This window comes from Poecilia latipinna, unplaced genomic scaffold (genome assembly GCF_001443285.1).
Source record: "Poecilia latipinna isolate Pla-1442-1.1 unplaced genomic scaffold, P_latipinna-1.0 Scaffold975, whole genome shotgun sequence".
NCBI lineage: Eukaryota > Metazoa > Chordata > Actinopteri > Cyprinodontiformes > Poeciliidae > Poecilia > Poecilia latipinna.
In genome coordinates, this window is record NW_015113591.1 from 616,531 (window position 1) to 630,880 (window position 14,350).

Sequence of the window (14,350 nt, forward strand, 5' to 3'; positions counted from 1 at the left end):
ATTAATGCATGCTTTTGGCATTATTGTCTTTGTGGTGGACATACACAAAGTAGTGAGCAAGTATATAGTGGAAGGTAAGCAGCTGAGGTTTTTAGGTGTGTTGTGAAGATCTGTTGTAACTGCAGTGTTTTTTTTATTCCTTCCACAAATTAGTTGGTTTTTTGGAGGCCTAAACAAAAACTCACTGAATGTTGTGAAACACATCAGACTTGCTGAAAATTTAAAGAGAAATACCTCAAGAGCGCCCCACTGCAACATTCAAAACTCCCTTTATCATAGAGATATGAAACTAGATACACTTGTAGAACTTCCCAAGACCTACATAAACAGTCTTACACCCACCGTCTACAACAAACAGGCAATCATCCACCATGGATGAACTTGGAATTTTGACACATTTTGGTCATTCATAGCCTCCATTTGGTTGAACTCTTAGAGGTTTTGATTTTTTTGGCTTGAAAATTAATCAGATTGCTCATAAGGCACTGGAGATCTAAATTTATGACAATTCTGACTTTTTGCATGTTGAAGGGACATGGCCAAGCCTCAAACTTTGATTTCACTCCAAAAATATAAAGGTTGTTATAATTGCCATGGACTTCCTAGTTAGGGGCACCAGAAAATGTGGATAATTGTTAATTAACATATTGAAGTGAATGTCCTTTTGTAGAAGATTTTTATTATCATTAATTTGTTTTGATGTATGATGCAGGTGTGCTCCTACCCCCAGAGGGGCGCCTCCAGCCATATATTGTTGAGTTTTGTAGTTACTTGTATTTTGAATTTGCTGTGACCAGCATATAAACTGTTGCTGGCCAAAACCCCAACTCATTGTTTATACTGGTGCTTTATTCACATGTAAATAGCTGCATGCACAGTGGTCGACGTGTATACATCTTTGACACTGAGTCAGACCCAGAAGCAGAAGAAGTAGAGTCTCCTGCACAAGCATCAAGGATGTAGCAGTGGTTTCTGGATGGTAAGTCAACAACTAAACACTTTTGCCTTTTCCAGCAGCCATTGCACAAATAATGAAGTGAGCGGCGCTCCCTTTGAGTTGCCAGATGAGGGGCAGTACTCACTGATTTGTTATTTTTGGAAACATTTTGACAAGGATTGTTTTCCAGGTACCAAAAAATCTAACTTATTGCCAGAAAAGGACTGGATGATATTTTTTTAGGCACTAGAACTGTTTTGCACTGTATGACCCTTCAAAACAGTCCAGAAAAAGTTCGGACCTAAATCCAAATCGACGATCTGGAAGAAGACTCAACTGAAGCTTGAACTTTAGCAGTGGTCAATTCTTCCTTCCAAATACAGTCTCTAGATGTGCAAAGTGAGTAGAAATACATTTCAAAAGTCTTACAGCTGGAATTACAATGAAAGATGCTTCTGCACAGTACTGACCCGGTGGGACTGAATACAAACGAACATCACCTGTTAGATTTTGGTCTCCACTTTACAACTATGCACTATTGTGCTGATCTATCAAATCGAATCACATCAGAACATAGGGATGTTTGTGATTGAAACAAGACAAAATATGAAAAAAATGTCCTAAAATTCCACTCTAATACCTAAAGGTTTCTGACAAAATCTGAGTACTTCATGGTTTCTGAATGATTTTGTGAAGCATAAAGAGACAAACACGCCGACATGTGTTTGAACTTATTTATTGAATTGTTTAAAGCTGTTATACAGAACTGTATAACTGTACAAAAAGAGAAATACTTGATTTGTCACTTTCCACTTATGCTGCAATGTTGAAAAATAAAGATTTATAAATATAATGATCAGAAAAAAAAACTCAAGCAAATACATTCCACCTCATTACAGACAATCCATGAGTGGTTGGGGCACAATGAAGGGGTTATTCAGATTCAATCCATAAAAACTCCTCCATAATATGATATTGGGAAAAGTTAACTCAGAGGTCAGAGCTTTGCAGACGGTGATGGACGTTTGGCTGGTTTTAGGGAACATTTCAGACTGATCCTACTCCAATTAGAGCCAATACCCAGGAGTCTGAGGAGACTGCGCTCTGACCTGTTCTCATTCCTCCTGCTCCTGTTTCCATCTATAAAAAGGCACAAAACAGAAACCCTTTTGCAGAGCTTCAATTTGAAACATACAAGCTAAAGACACTGCCAGTTCAACAACAGACCTGCTGCAGATATGCTAAGCGCTCCGCCTTGTTCATGCCCCACATACTGAGTCAACTGCGGCCCCCGATGATAGCACTGTGACAGTTCAAAGGTCATCTGTTGATGTACCTTTGTTCCAAACCAGGACCTCTGCCAAACACCAGAGTACACACTGCCGCATGAAACTTAACAAAATATTCAGACAACAGACGCAGCAAGAGCTTAGTGTTTGAGAGGAGACAGTCTGAGATGATGTAAACGATGTACCAAACACCAGCTGAAACCTGAAAACAGACAGACTGCTTTATAAAAGCAGCCTGCCGTGTAAGCTGATTAAAGCTTACACAGCTACAAAACAATTGTAGACGTTCAGCGGAAACAAAAAAAGAATGTTTGTTTGATTGATTTTTTTTTTAAATACTGAGGTGGAGCAGAACCTGCCAGAATGCACAGATCAGATCAGTACTAAGTGAATTGGAGCTCCATCAACCTCAGATTCCTTAAATTTTTCTCTCTAATGCAGCGGGACACTGGAACGGACACGGGTTCCATCAGAACGCTGCGTCTCCAACAGATCATACCAAGTGTCTTCAGGAAGCACAGTCGGGAATCGAGATTCCCCAAACTCAAAGCTGCTCGTATTTGAGTTTGGTTGAAGCCGGTCAACCTGTGACCACGGAAAGGGGATTTGGTAACAAAATAAATAATCAAAATCAACCCAACAACAACAAAAAATAGATATATATTTATTTTCTACAACCCAAGATTTTACCGTTTAATAAAGAACACAAAACCTGCAGCAGTAGGGGATTTGAAACATGCGTCTTATAGGTGAGCAGGGTGGAGCTCTGACTGATCTGGGTGGGAACGCTTACAGCTGATGCAGTGATGAAGATATGAATCAAATCATAATAGATATCGTTACAGTTTCTTCACTGAACAAAGATCTACCTTAGTGCTTAGTCGTAACTCTTCAGTATTGGATGTTGATGGCGTCTAACCTTTCAGATATGTGGCTAAAAGTAGATATTGATATATATATATAGGCTAAATGCTCTGGAGGAGTGAGAGAATTCTTTTAAATAATGAATCTGCAACAGGAAGGGTCTTCCAATAAGAACAGACTTGTCCTTGAGAGTGAGAAATGTTCAGGTTTCTGGTTCAATTCAGAGATGAAAAACATGGATATGAATTTACTTCAGTTTCCAAACGTTTGTCTTTGAATAACTGACCCTTTGCATGTGACGACATGCTCTTCAGAAAGCGTAACACTCCGCCATGATGGACGTCAAAACAACCTACCCACATGGTAACTCCTGTAAAGTTTGTGAAAAAACATAGTTTGTAACCTAATATCATGTCCATGTTGTGGGTTTCACTATAGAAATGGTCAGACTGCTGAGCACAAGCATAACAAACTGACAAGAAGGAAATCCAAACTTAGCCCGACTAGAACAAGTAAAAGCACAAGTTTTTTTTTTGCTATGCTGGCAAAAAAAAACTTGGGAAAACAATCATAACTCTGTTCAATGCTCTCACTTCTCTCACTTCCTATATCCGTCATGGTGTCTCAACACGATGAGGTGACATAGGGTCAAAACTAGGGGTTGCACCAACTAGTCGATTCCTTACTCTGCCGTGTTCCTTTTATGTGGCTAGTCGACTAATCGCAATCACGTGACAAAACTGACACTTCCAAGAAGAAGAAAGATGCGGAATTAGGTGAGTTTGTTAGTTTGGATTGTATTTTTATACAATCCAAACTAATTTAACACAGAGGTACCAGAATAAGGCCATTGCATGGTGCTGTGATTAGAGCAGACAGCCCGTATACAGAGGCTGCAAACGGCGGCTGTTATGAGTTCAACTCCCATCCTCGGTTCCTTGCCACATGTCATGTGCCCCTTTTGTTTGTTCTTTAAAAAAATGAACAAACAAAAGGGGCAAGCCTTAACCCTCCATATGTGCTTAACCCTCCATATGTGGGTTAAGCACAACCCACATATGGAGGCCTTAGTCCTCGACGCGGCCATCGCAGGTTCAATTCCCGGCCTGATGACCTTTGCCACATGTCTTCCCCTTCTCTCATTACCCACTTTCCTGTCAATTCACTATCAAATAAAGTGAGAGCCAAATAAACTAGAGCTAATAAAACCTTTAAAATGAATGGTTTTATGCTTAGAAAAATACTGTGAGAACACCTGAAGACGTAGTTCAAGCTGCATTCTGAAGATCTGACAGTCTATCCCTGCTGTCGTCTATGTGCCGGTTCATCCTGCAAAGTCAGAGAGCTGCTGCCCTGAGTCACTGGAGGATCCTGCTGCGCATTGGGGTGGAGGAGCAGCAATGATTTAAACTGTAAATTCATTAGAAACCGTGATTTATTTATAATATATTTAGCTTCTGTTGTCTGAACATGGACGTCTGTGCAGGTTGGAACATCATTTATGTGCAGCTATTCAAGATTATCATTCTGCTCATCAGTACCAGCAGAGCTGCTGCCACAGTGACCGACAGCAGCTCTGTTCTGCTGCCGCCGAACAAGTTCGAGATGATGTTTTGTTTTTCTTGTTACTTTAAATCATCATAATAAACTTCTGTCTAAGTGGTCTTTTGTCAATATCTGCTGTGAATATTGACAAATATTCCTGCAGACATCAGTCCTTCTCCTTGGATATGTTGTGTGTCCAAGACTGCCACTCTTTATTAGCTTACAGGCTAGTAAAGCCTGTAAGCTAATGTGAAGCATTTTCTCATGTGTTTCTATGACATCACAGTGATCAGTCGATGTCGACTCAAGTTTTACCATACCGACATCAGCTTTAACAAACATGAAGCCGTGCAACCCCTAGTCCATACCTCTCACTATGCCTTCCGTTATGATTTTGCCACTTTACGCAGCAGGTGGTGTGATGCCAGTGGGCTTGGAAGGACTTACACTTGAACACAGAAAAGGATGAATAGATGATGACTGAATGAATGGAAGGAGGCGGATGTGATCATGGAGCTACTGCAGCTTGGTAAAAAGCACAGTACAAATCTTTGATATTTACAGAGAGAATACATTCAGACAAAACAGGAGAGGGGGAGTCTTCTCCCCTTTGCGAGGTACATTTGGCACTGCTAATACTCGACCCATCACATTGTTCAGTTTCGCTTCATTCCTTCAGCTGTCCTCTCACTGTTACCATTCCATTTCAGGTGTGTGATACTTTATAGTGATGGGCCCAGCACAGCAATACTTCAACAGGTGCCAGGCAGATCCAATCCTCCTGCAGCCTGTTCTGCCCCTGCTTTGATAAGCAGGGGTCTTTGGTTCTGAAGGCACATGAGTGCATCTTTCAACAAAACTCTTAGAAACTTCTTTGATAGTTACCCCCTTCTACTCCCGGCAGTGAGCAGGCCTGGCTTAAGGAGGTAAGGGGGACCAGTTCTCTGCTTCTTGAGTCAATCCAGCTTTCAGTTCGTTGTTCCGACAGAAATGGCGGAAGGCGGCTGGAGTTGGGTATAAACTCAGATACCTTTGGTGAGATCTGTGATAACGTTGGCCTTTACCAGCTTGCGGAGGAACTCCTTCTCCTTGGCTATGTTGTGTGTCCAAGACTGCAAGGGGAAAAAGTCAGGAAAGAGATTTAAGTGGATACAGAATCACAAGTCCAGAAGGAAGGTGATCAAGTTCTGAACATCCCTTAGACTACAATTCTCTGGGTTAGCTTAGCATTTCATTATTCCCATTTCTTCATGATGTGGGAATTTCTATGTATAATAGGTAAAATAAGTATCCAACACATTGCAATTTGCCATAGTAAAAAAAATTTCTAAAGGTGCTATTGACATGAAATGCTCACCAGATGTTGGTAACAACCCCTGTAATCCATGCATAGAAAGAAACCCAAACAAATAACTTAAAAAATTAAGTTATGTGTAAAATAACAGAGGGGAAAATTGCTGAACAAACCTACTGATATTTTTTTAATTCTTTGTACAAAAGTTTTTGTTGGTTACGCCTCCTGGATGTAGAAACGCTCAGCATGCATATCTCAGGTGTAATTTTACCCCATTACTCCACACAGTCTTTAAATCTTGAAGGTTCTGTAGGCCTCTCATTTTTAGTTCTTCCCATAGATTTTCAATTGGATTCAAGTCAGGTGATTTATTGAGCCATCCTGGCAACTGTATTTTCTTTCTCTGAAGTTTTGCCTTGGTTCTGTGTTTGGCATCACTGTCTTGTAGAAATGTCAACACTCGTTTCATCATCATATTTCTGGTAGGTGGCAGCAGATTTTTCTCAACAAAGTCTCGGTACGTTTTCACATTATTACACAGCATAATTTCCGAATTTTTATGTCTTTATTTTTTCTTCAGTCAAAACTATGTTTTATGTTTTTTTCTGAGGCACAAATAAAACCAACCATTCAACTATGGACAACTGAAGCACAACTTATCGGCACGAACGTCGTGAACATGAACACATAGATGACATATCCGTACCATACTGATTAGTAAGCCTGACATAACCAACTGCTATTTATTTCCATGTTCTTGGCATTTGTGTTCATGGAGGGAGGGTTTGGTCATGTGGCATTTGTTTGGTCATGGGACACAGAGTGACTGATGCATCACTGAATTTTGGGTTGATTATTATTATTTTTTAAGATTCGGGCTGGAACTTCTCTATTAGCTCGTTTTTGGTATGTCTGTAAATCTGACACACAAACTTCATCCAGACTAATGTGTTCAAATAATAATCCGGGGTTCCTGAAATACTTGAAAGCTGAATGGGTATAATGACCCAAATAACAGATAAAAAACAATAAGCATCTTTGTTATTGAGCTCATATGTCCTTTTGTGGAATAGTTTAGCAACAAAAAGGGTTGTTGAATTGAAAACGTTGCTTATTTTGTCAATATTTAGCTTTCAATTAAAATGTGATTAATTAAGAATTTTTAATAAAGTCCCACCACTACTAAAATCCTGTATAAACATATTTTTTCTTCCACATGAATTACTTATGAGTAATCCAAAGGTGGAGCCCGTTTATTTGAACTTGTTGAAAAGGCAACACAAGCTGCTGCACTCTCTGCTTCACATGGCTCCTCTGCTGTATGCTGAAGAAAATCTGCTGTTATCACATCAATGATCAGGCTTAGAGAGAAACCTAATAGAAGTAAATGTTATTTCACTGATGCAGTGCAGTGATGAGATGTTTTAGCTTTTATTCTAGAATTATTTATTTGGGTATAATCTTTAAAAAAAAAGAATTATAACATTCTAATAAGGTAAAAGGGCATAACATTGAGGCTAAAAGCTTAGAAAGCAAAGAGGAATGAAGCAACAGTGAAGGGTGGTGTAGCTTGATGACAGAACACTGATCTAATCACCTTTTACACTGATACACATCATTTGTTTTGAAACAGCTGGATGAACTGGAAAGTGACTTTGTATCAACTATGAAATGATTCAAGAAGCTTGTGGATCAAACGCAGCATCACGTACTCCACATGGCGTCCATGTGGTACTGCAGAGTCAAAGCTTAAATATCGAACATTTGATGAAGTAAGTGGGATCCCGATATTTGGGTCAGGAATATCACCCTCTGTGACAAACAGCTTCATTCTACGCAGATGGTTTCACAGCTGCGTGGTTCCTTAGGAGCAAATAATAACCCCACTGAGTGGCTGCAAGTTTGGCTTTTCAGCTTCCAAACAAAGGCGCTCCCATTATTTAGCTTCCTGTGGCAGTTGATGACAGTGTTGATGAAGACGACGATAATAAATGCCAAAGGTTCACGGGGAGTTTAGACAAAGGTTATCATCATACTGAGCTCATGGTTTACACTCATCAGCACATGGGTGACATCTCCGATTCCCCTGTATCCCAGTGTAAACATGCAGAGAAACACTGACTGATTGTGTTCAGAGTGATCAAACGACACCCGATGTTATAAAGGCTGATGAAAGATCCCTGGGAAATCATTCCATCTGTTGCTCTGATATCAGATTTGCCATTGTGGAATTTATTAACTCATTATTTTATTAACCTGTTAGCTTTGACTGAATATCTAGAAGGTAGTAATACAAAGAAATAAAGACATCAGTGAGGAAAAAAAAAATCTGATAACTGCTTTTTTAGGATTTCTCCTCTGATCACTAGCACCAAACCTGGACAGCTCCAGTATGGTGGTTATAAAACTTCAAAGTTCCAAACTTATGGCCTGAATGAAAGAATTCAGATGAATGGAATGCATGTCACATGCACAGTGGTGAGGGCGATTGCAATTTTCTGTCTGATCACTGATCTTTAAAAAAATCGATTGGTCGCATACAAGTTTCTTCTAATACTAATATCTTTGAAACATTTGGGAACTTGTAAAGACAAAACATAACTGGGCAACTGTTTAAACAATTTCTGAATGATTTGTAAGCACTGGAAAAATAAGGCTAAAATTTTCCCCATCAGCACTAAAGGACTAGTTCACGATTTCCAGTGAATTTCATCATTTCCATATTATATTATGAAAAAACTTAGATCATCCTTCAACTGAAATTGAACAGAAATGATCTAAAAGAAAAGCATAAAGTTTATGAAACATTAACTAGTTAATCTTAACCTTAATAGCTTTTTGCCCTCAAGATCACCATAAATTTAGACAAACACCACAACACATGGACAAGCTAAGCTGAAATATCCTGTATCTCACAGATTCTTTCAAATTCAATTCAGTTGATTAATAGCACAAATTTACAATATGTCATCTCACTTAAAATAATAATAAAAAAATCAATCCAAAAATATATATTCCAACTAAACCTAGATATCAAACAGAGCATCATTCAGACCCTGGTAAGAAAGTTGTCCATTTAAGGATTCTTAAGGTGCTTTTCCACAGGAGTCCATTCCTAGTCTGAAGATCTACTCATTTATTATAATGTGAATTTTATTTATTTATTTAATAAAATGTGTGCGTGGCTATTGGTTTACATTTTTTGACTGCATTATTTAAATGCAAAAGCTTGCACATTGCTTAACTGATTTATATGTTTTAACAGGTGATCTACTGATCCATCTCTTGTTATACTGTCCTACTGTCCCAACATAGACAGTTTTAACAAAAAAAGCTAAAACCATTTTTAATAAAAGTTCAACTGCTTTGCTAAAGAGGATAAAGAATCAACAAGAATGTTTTATGCTATAGTTGTTAAACATAAATGCAGGTTTTATCAGCTTCTAGTTTCTTCATAGAATTATTGTGTTACATTTTCACAATAGAATGACTAAATGTGCCAGTAATATTAGTTACATCCGTTTAACTTGTCATTAGGTTAAAAATTACAATTTTAAAAACAATGCTTTTTATTTTTGCAAATGTTTTATACTTTTCTTCATTTTAAAACCTAAAAATAGAAATAACAAGGTGGTTCTTTAGATATGACAAATTTATGTTGTCTTTTTCCAAAAGCTCATATAACATCAGTTGGTCTAAACAGGTTTCATCTAGCTGGACTGAGGGATAAGATGGCTCTTTGGACTGGAAAGGTTGCAGACTCTGTTGAGAAGTAATATGCCTTCCCATTTTTCCATGATTTAAATCAAAGAATTCTGTCATGTTCAGAATAAAAATGGTAGAGAAGATGTAACTCACCTCTTTAATGGCAGACATCTTGACGCTCTCATAGTAGTGCAGAGGTGCTTGAGGAGAGGTCATGTCGTAGCCAAAGCCAGCCACCGCCACCTCGTCACAGTTATGCAGCGCCATGGTTATAGCAACTGTTCCCAAAGTTGGAATGTTCTGCAGTAAAAACAGAGAAGTGATTACAGCACAGGCATAGAGAAAGACATACACACACATACACACACACACACACACGATAACATGCAAACTGCATGCCTTCACTAAGGCTGGATAAGTACAAAAAAATCCCCAGATCAAGATCTGGACTGTCATCAAAAGTTAATCACACACACCCCGCTTCACTCTGCCTCCTGACGAAAATGTTCATGCATATCAGTCATAAATCCTGCAGGCAAACTAGCCACCACATAACCACATCTGGTTGTAAGCCAGAGCAATTATGACTTCTTATGTTCAATTCTAATTATGACATCTAGATAACTGAGATAAAGCTTTTTTTTTTCTTTTTGGTTTGTTTCTCAAAATTACAACTTTAGTTCAGACTTGTGCATTGAGCCCAGAAAGTCCCAGTGTTTCGGAGCGGTATGCCTTCGTTGCTTTGCTGAAAGGAAATTGCAGTCAGGCTGTGGCAGGTTTAGTTCCACTCATAGCAAAGTGAAAGATTAATAAAAACTTTCTGCTTTCATTTAGACTAAAAATTATTATGACAATGATTTCTGCCTTAATCAAGCAGCCAGATATGCTTCTGTGCCTGCTGTGCACTCTTGGCTTTGTTCTGCTCCACTGCTGCTAACTGAATTTGAGCACTTGGTGATTAACTATTACTTTAAAGATGTGACCCCTGGAGCCCCCACACTCCCTCACCTCCACCCCCACCAACACAGTGATGTACAAGGTTGAAGTGTGCTTCCTAACCGCCCTGGGCTGCCAGAGATCCTGGTTCTACACATGTTTTGTGTGCATGATTGAGGGAGTGGACAATGGATGAAGGAGGGGGGAAAAAAAGCAAAAAAAAAAAAACAAAAAAACATTGGCCTTGGACTAAAACATGCAGGTGGAGCAGAGAGAGTGCAAGGAGGTCCTATTTAAATCATTACCCTGATTTCCAGCCCTCAGGGTTGGTGGAGCTGGACCAACAGTTGGCTAACCTCCTACTGCGTATTCTAATCGCGATTATTTTACACACACGCACACACACTCAACATCAAACACATGTAGAACAAATAGGTCTCCTCATTAATTTCCATGTCCATAAACACTTACTACAGGGTTTAGAGGAGAAAATGGGAAGTGTTACTGGGGAAAACAAAATGTGCCAGATCACATAAGTGTACAACACAGCAAAGCAAACATACAAACATGCAAACACAAACTCATTATCTCCCCCTTTCACACACACCCACCCGCACGCACGCGCGCGCATGCACACACACACACACACACACGCACACACGTACACACAAAAGCATAAAGCCACATGTTTAACACATGTTGCAGGGTGAAGTACATGTAGGGGTGTTGTGGTAGCCCCACAGGGCAGAGTTAGGGTGATGCACTCCTAATGCTGCCTCTAATTCTCTAACAATATCCCCCTGCAGAGCACACACAAGCATCTGCAAATGCAACATATGCTACAATTCTATTAGGAAAAGAAATATCATAAAAATGATTTCGGTCAACGCTGAACCCACAATTACTTTAAACTATTCTTTACTGAGTTTGGAAGCAAAATACACTTACTGCATTTAGAAGAGAACAGTGCATTTAACATGACATTTTTCCCTGAAACTTCTTGTACAACCTTTCCTCAAAGTACCGTATTTCTACTTTTTTTCCACGCTTTGAACCATGCGGCTTTTAGCCCGGTGTGGCTTTTCTGTGGATTTTTCTTAAACCATAAGGGGCCTCTAATAGCAGGAAGTGAATAATTGGAAATCAAAGTTGGAAATCAAAGAAGTACTGATTTTCATTTAGAACAAGCACATGCTGGCAGCAGGCACGACGGAGAAATGTTTTCAAACTCATACCCCCTGACCATGGAAACAACACAAAGACGTTCATATGATGCCACTTTTAAGTTGAAGGCTATCGATCTGGCAGTACAGATCGATAGCCGCTGCACGTAAGCTCGGCGTAAACGAGTCCATGGTTCGGTGTTGGAGACGCAGGGCTGTGTCCTTAATAGCAGATTTATTAAGGATGCAGCCCTCTCTGCTGCGTCCTTGAGCAGCGGAGATACCAGCAGCTTATAGTCCAGTGTGGCTTACATATGTACGTTTCAATTTTTATTTATTTTTTTTAAACTTTGTGGGTGCGGCTTATAGTGAGGTGTGCTTAATAGTCCGAAAAATACAGTAGCTGAAAGTGTTACTCAAATGTAAGACATTATTAAAAAAAATAAAACTAATACGTGTCTAACATCTTCTGGGGAAAAAAAAAACAACAAAAACTGGAAATCAATTAAAAATATCGAAGAACTGCAGAAGAAATAAACATTTTTTAAATAATCATAACTAACTAAAGATCAATTTATTTGACAAATAAAATTTCTTCATATTTTTATCAACTAAGCTAAATTTATTTTTGTGTATGAACATGTAGGCTAAAAATCACTTCCTTTATTAGTAAGGATGGCACTAATATTGGTATCAGTCTGTATTAGTGATTTTTTTAACACCTATTAGTATCGGTATGATAAATAAAACTGGATTTTATTTGAATCTGGTTGTCATTTTGTTCTGGAGGAGAGGAGATTGATCACGTGTTTGTTTGGTAATATGACAGGGTGCAGAGCAGGACTGTGGGGAGTTTAACTGAAGCAGAGGTGAAGTCAGCAGTGTGGTTGTTTCCTTAAAGATGTCGAAAAGTTACTGATGTGCATACAAAAATAAATATATATTGGTGAATATTGCTGTGGGCCATAACAGCAAAACTCATATTGTTGAGTTACAACGTAAAGCAGATATAACCGAGTAACAAAACTCCCATGATGGGTTTTTCCATCAGTGTCTGTAACTCTTAAGGGTCCATTCACACCGGCCCTGTTAGTTCATCTTAATCAAACTCTAGCTCATTTACCTATGAAGACCGGTTCGTTTTGGGAGGCGTGAATGTGGAATCAAACTCTGACAGGGACTAAAAAAAAAAACAAAGTGTAGCCTACCTAAAAACCAGGTCTCCATTTGGTTTAAGTGAACTCTGGTGCGCTTCCAATGCATATGTGAACGCCAAGCGGACCGGACACCGCTCCAACACCAGGAAGCCGACTATAGCACAGGGCATTCTGGGTAAATACAACCAAAACAAACGCATGTCTGTCTAGTGTTAGCAGGAGAAATGGCTCGTGGTCAGACATGGAGTGACGAGGAGGTAAAGGCCCACGTACAAATAAATCTTACAACTAAAATCTGACGCAACACCATTTTTGTTTACATTTCATAAAGGAGGAAGTTGCGCTTGTCGTTCCCTTTAGCGGTTGTTGGTGCCGTTTCATTCCCAACTTTTTCCAACTACCTAGAATGAGTTGACTGACGCTGCTAATTCTCCCCTTCTCCCTTCTTTTGCTAGTTTGATGACTTTTCAAATTATGACCGCTCTGAGCATATAGGTTCAGCCCTTGAAAGGGACACAAATACTTCAAGTATCCAATTAAAAGAAGTGTTACAACTGTGAAAAGACGTGAATCTGGGACTTTGAGCATCTTACCCCTTTGCCCATTAAACCATTGTTGAATGGCAGGCCTATGAACTGGAATGCAGCCTCCTGGATGAAGTATGGGTTGAGGATCCTCATTTCAGCTGGCTTCCGAGGCACATGCTGTGCTACAGACTTCCAGAAGCCATCCATACGACTCTTGATTGTTGAAAAGGAAATGGAAGAAAAAGAGAACATTGTACATTAGTCATTTAGAACATCAGTGGTAGACTACTTTTTGTCCCAGCCAGACAAATTAATGGAAACATGACTCAACTGTAGACGGGCGATAAGGTTCACTTAGAAAACATGACAGCACACTTACCTATGTAGAACTGACATAAAGCACAGAAGCTAAGCAGGAGCCAAGGCCTTTCTACTACTCATTAAGGAAATGGCTTTCTGGCCTTTATGGATGTTGTAAGGATGGAAGACACACAGGGCATCGGTAATTATGAGCTGTCAGAAAATACGTCTAACAGCCTGGGGGGGCTGCCAACATCCTGGAGACTTTAGAAGTTACTAAAATACAGAAACATCCTTTAAAAGTTTAGTAGGCTAAGAAAAGTGCTCAGGAATAAAAAGTATTTAATGTATTTCCATTCTTCTAAAACTATACCTTTTGATGTTGTTCACAAATTTAAATATCACCTGGCATTTGTCATGTGTAAACTGACTGCTAAACATGAACTGATCTCTATCAATTGCCACTGGGATTTTATTCTTCTGAATTTGGCTTGGCACTGATTTCTAAGAGGAAAAAAGAATGTTTTGCTTCTTGAATATAAATAATGCTCAAAGCTTTTTTTTTTTTTTTTTCCAAAAAGTTTTTTTTTTTTTTTTTTTTTTTTTTGGGGGGAAAAAAACGGGGGGTTTTTT

General features: G+C 39.1%; 1 protein-coding gene across 3 annotated transcripts in view; it reads right to left on the reverse strand.

The window, feature by feature from the left end:
* Nucleotides 1–1,657: 1,657 nt before the first annotated feature.
* Nucleotides 1,658–14,350, reverse strand: part of st3gal3b (ST3 beta-galactoside alpha-2,3-sialyltransferase 3b) — a 55,517-nt gene continuing 42,824 nt past the window's right edge. For 2 of the 3 annotated variants that reach the window (XM_015050108.1, XM_015050109.1), the window contains 3 exons: nucleotides 13,484–13,630; nucleotides 9,788–9,934; nucleotides 1,658–5,747 (listed from right to left, as the gene is read on the reverse strand). In XM_015050108.1, coding sequence (XP_014905594.1) covers nucleotides 5,658–5,747; nucleotides 9,788–9,934; nucleotides 13,484–13,630 — 384 coding nt within the window. In that variant the 3' untranslated portion in view covers nucleotides 1,658–5,657. Of the gene's footprint in view, nucleotides 5,748–9,787; nucleotides 9,935–12,941; nucleotides 13,062–13,483; nucleotides 13,631–14,350 lie in introns of those variants that run through there. The other variant, XM_015050110.1, reaches the window with a different exon arrangement.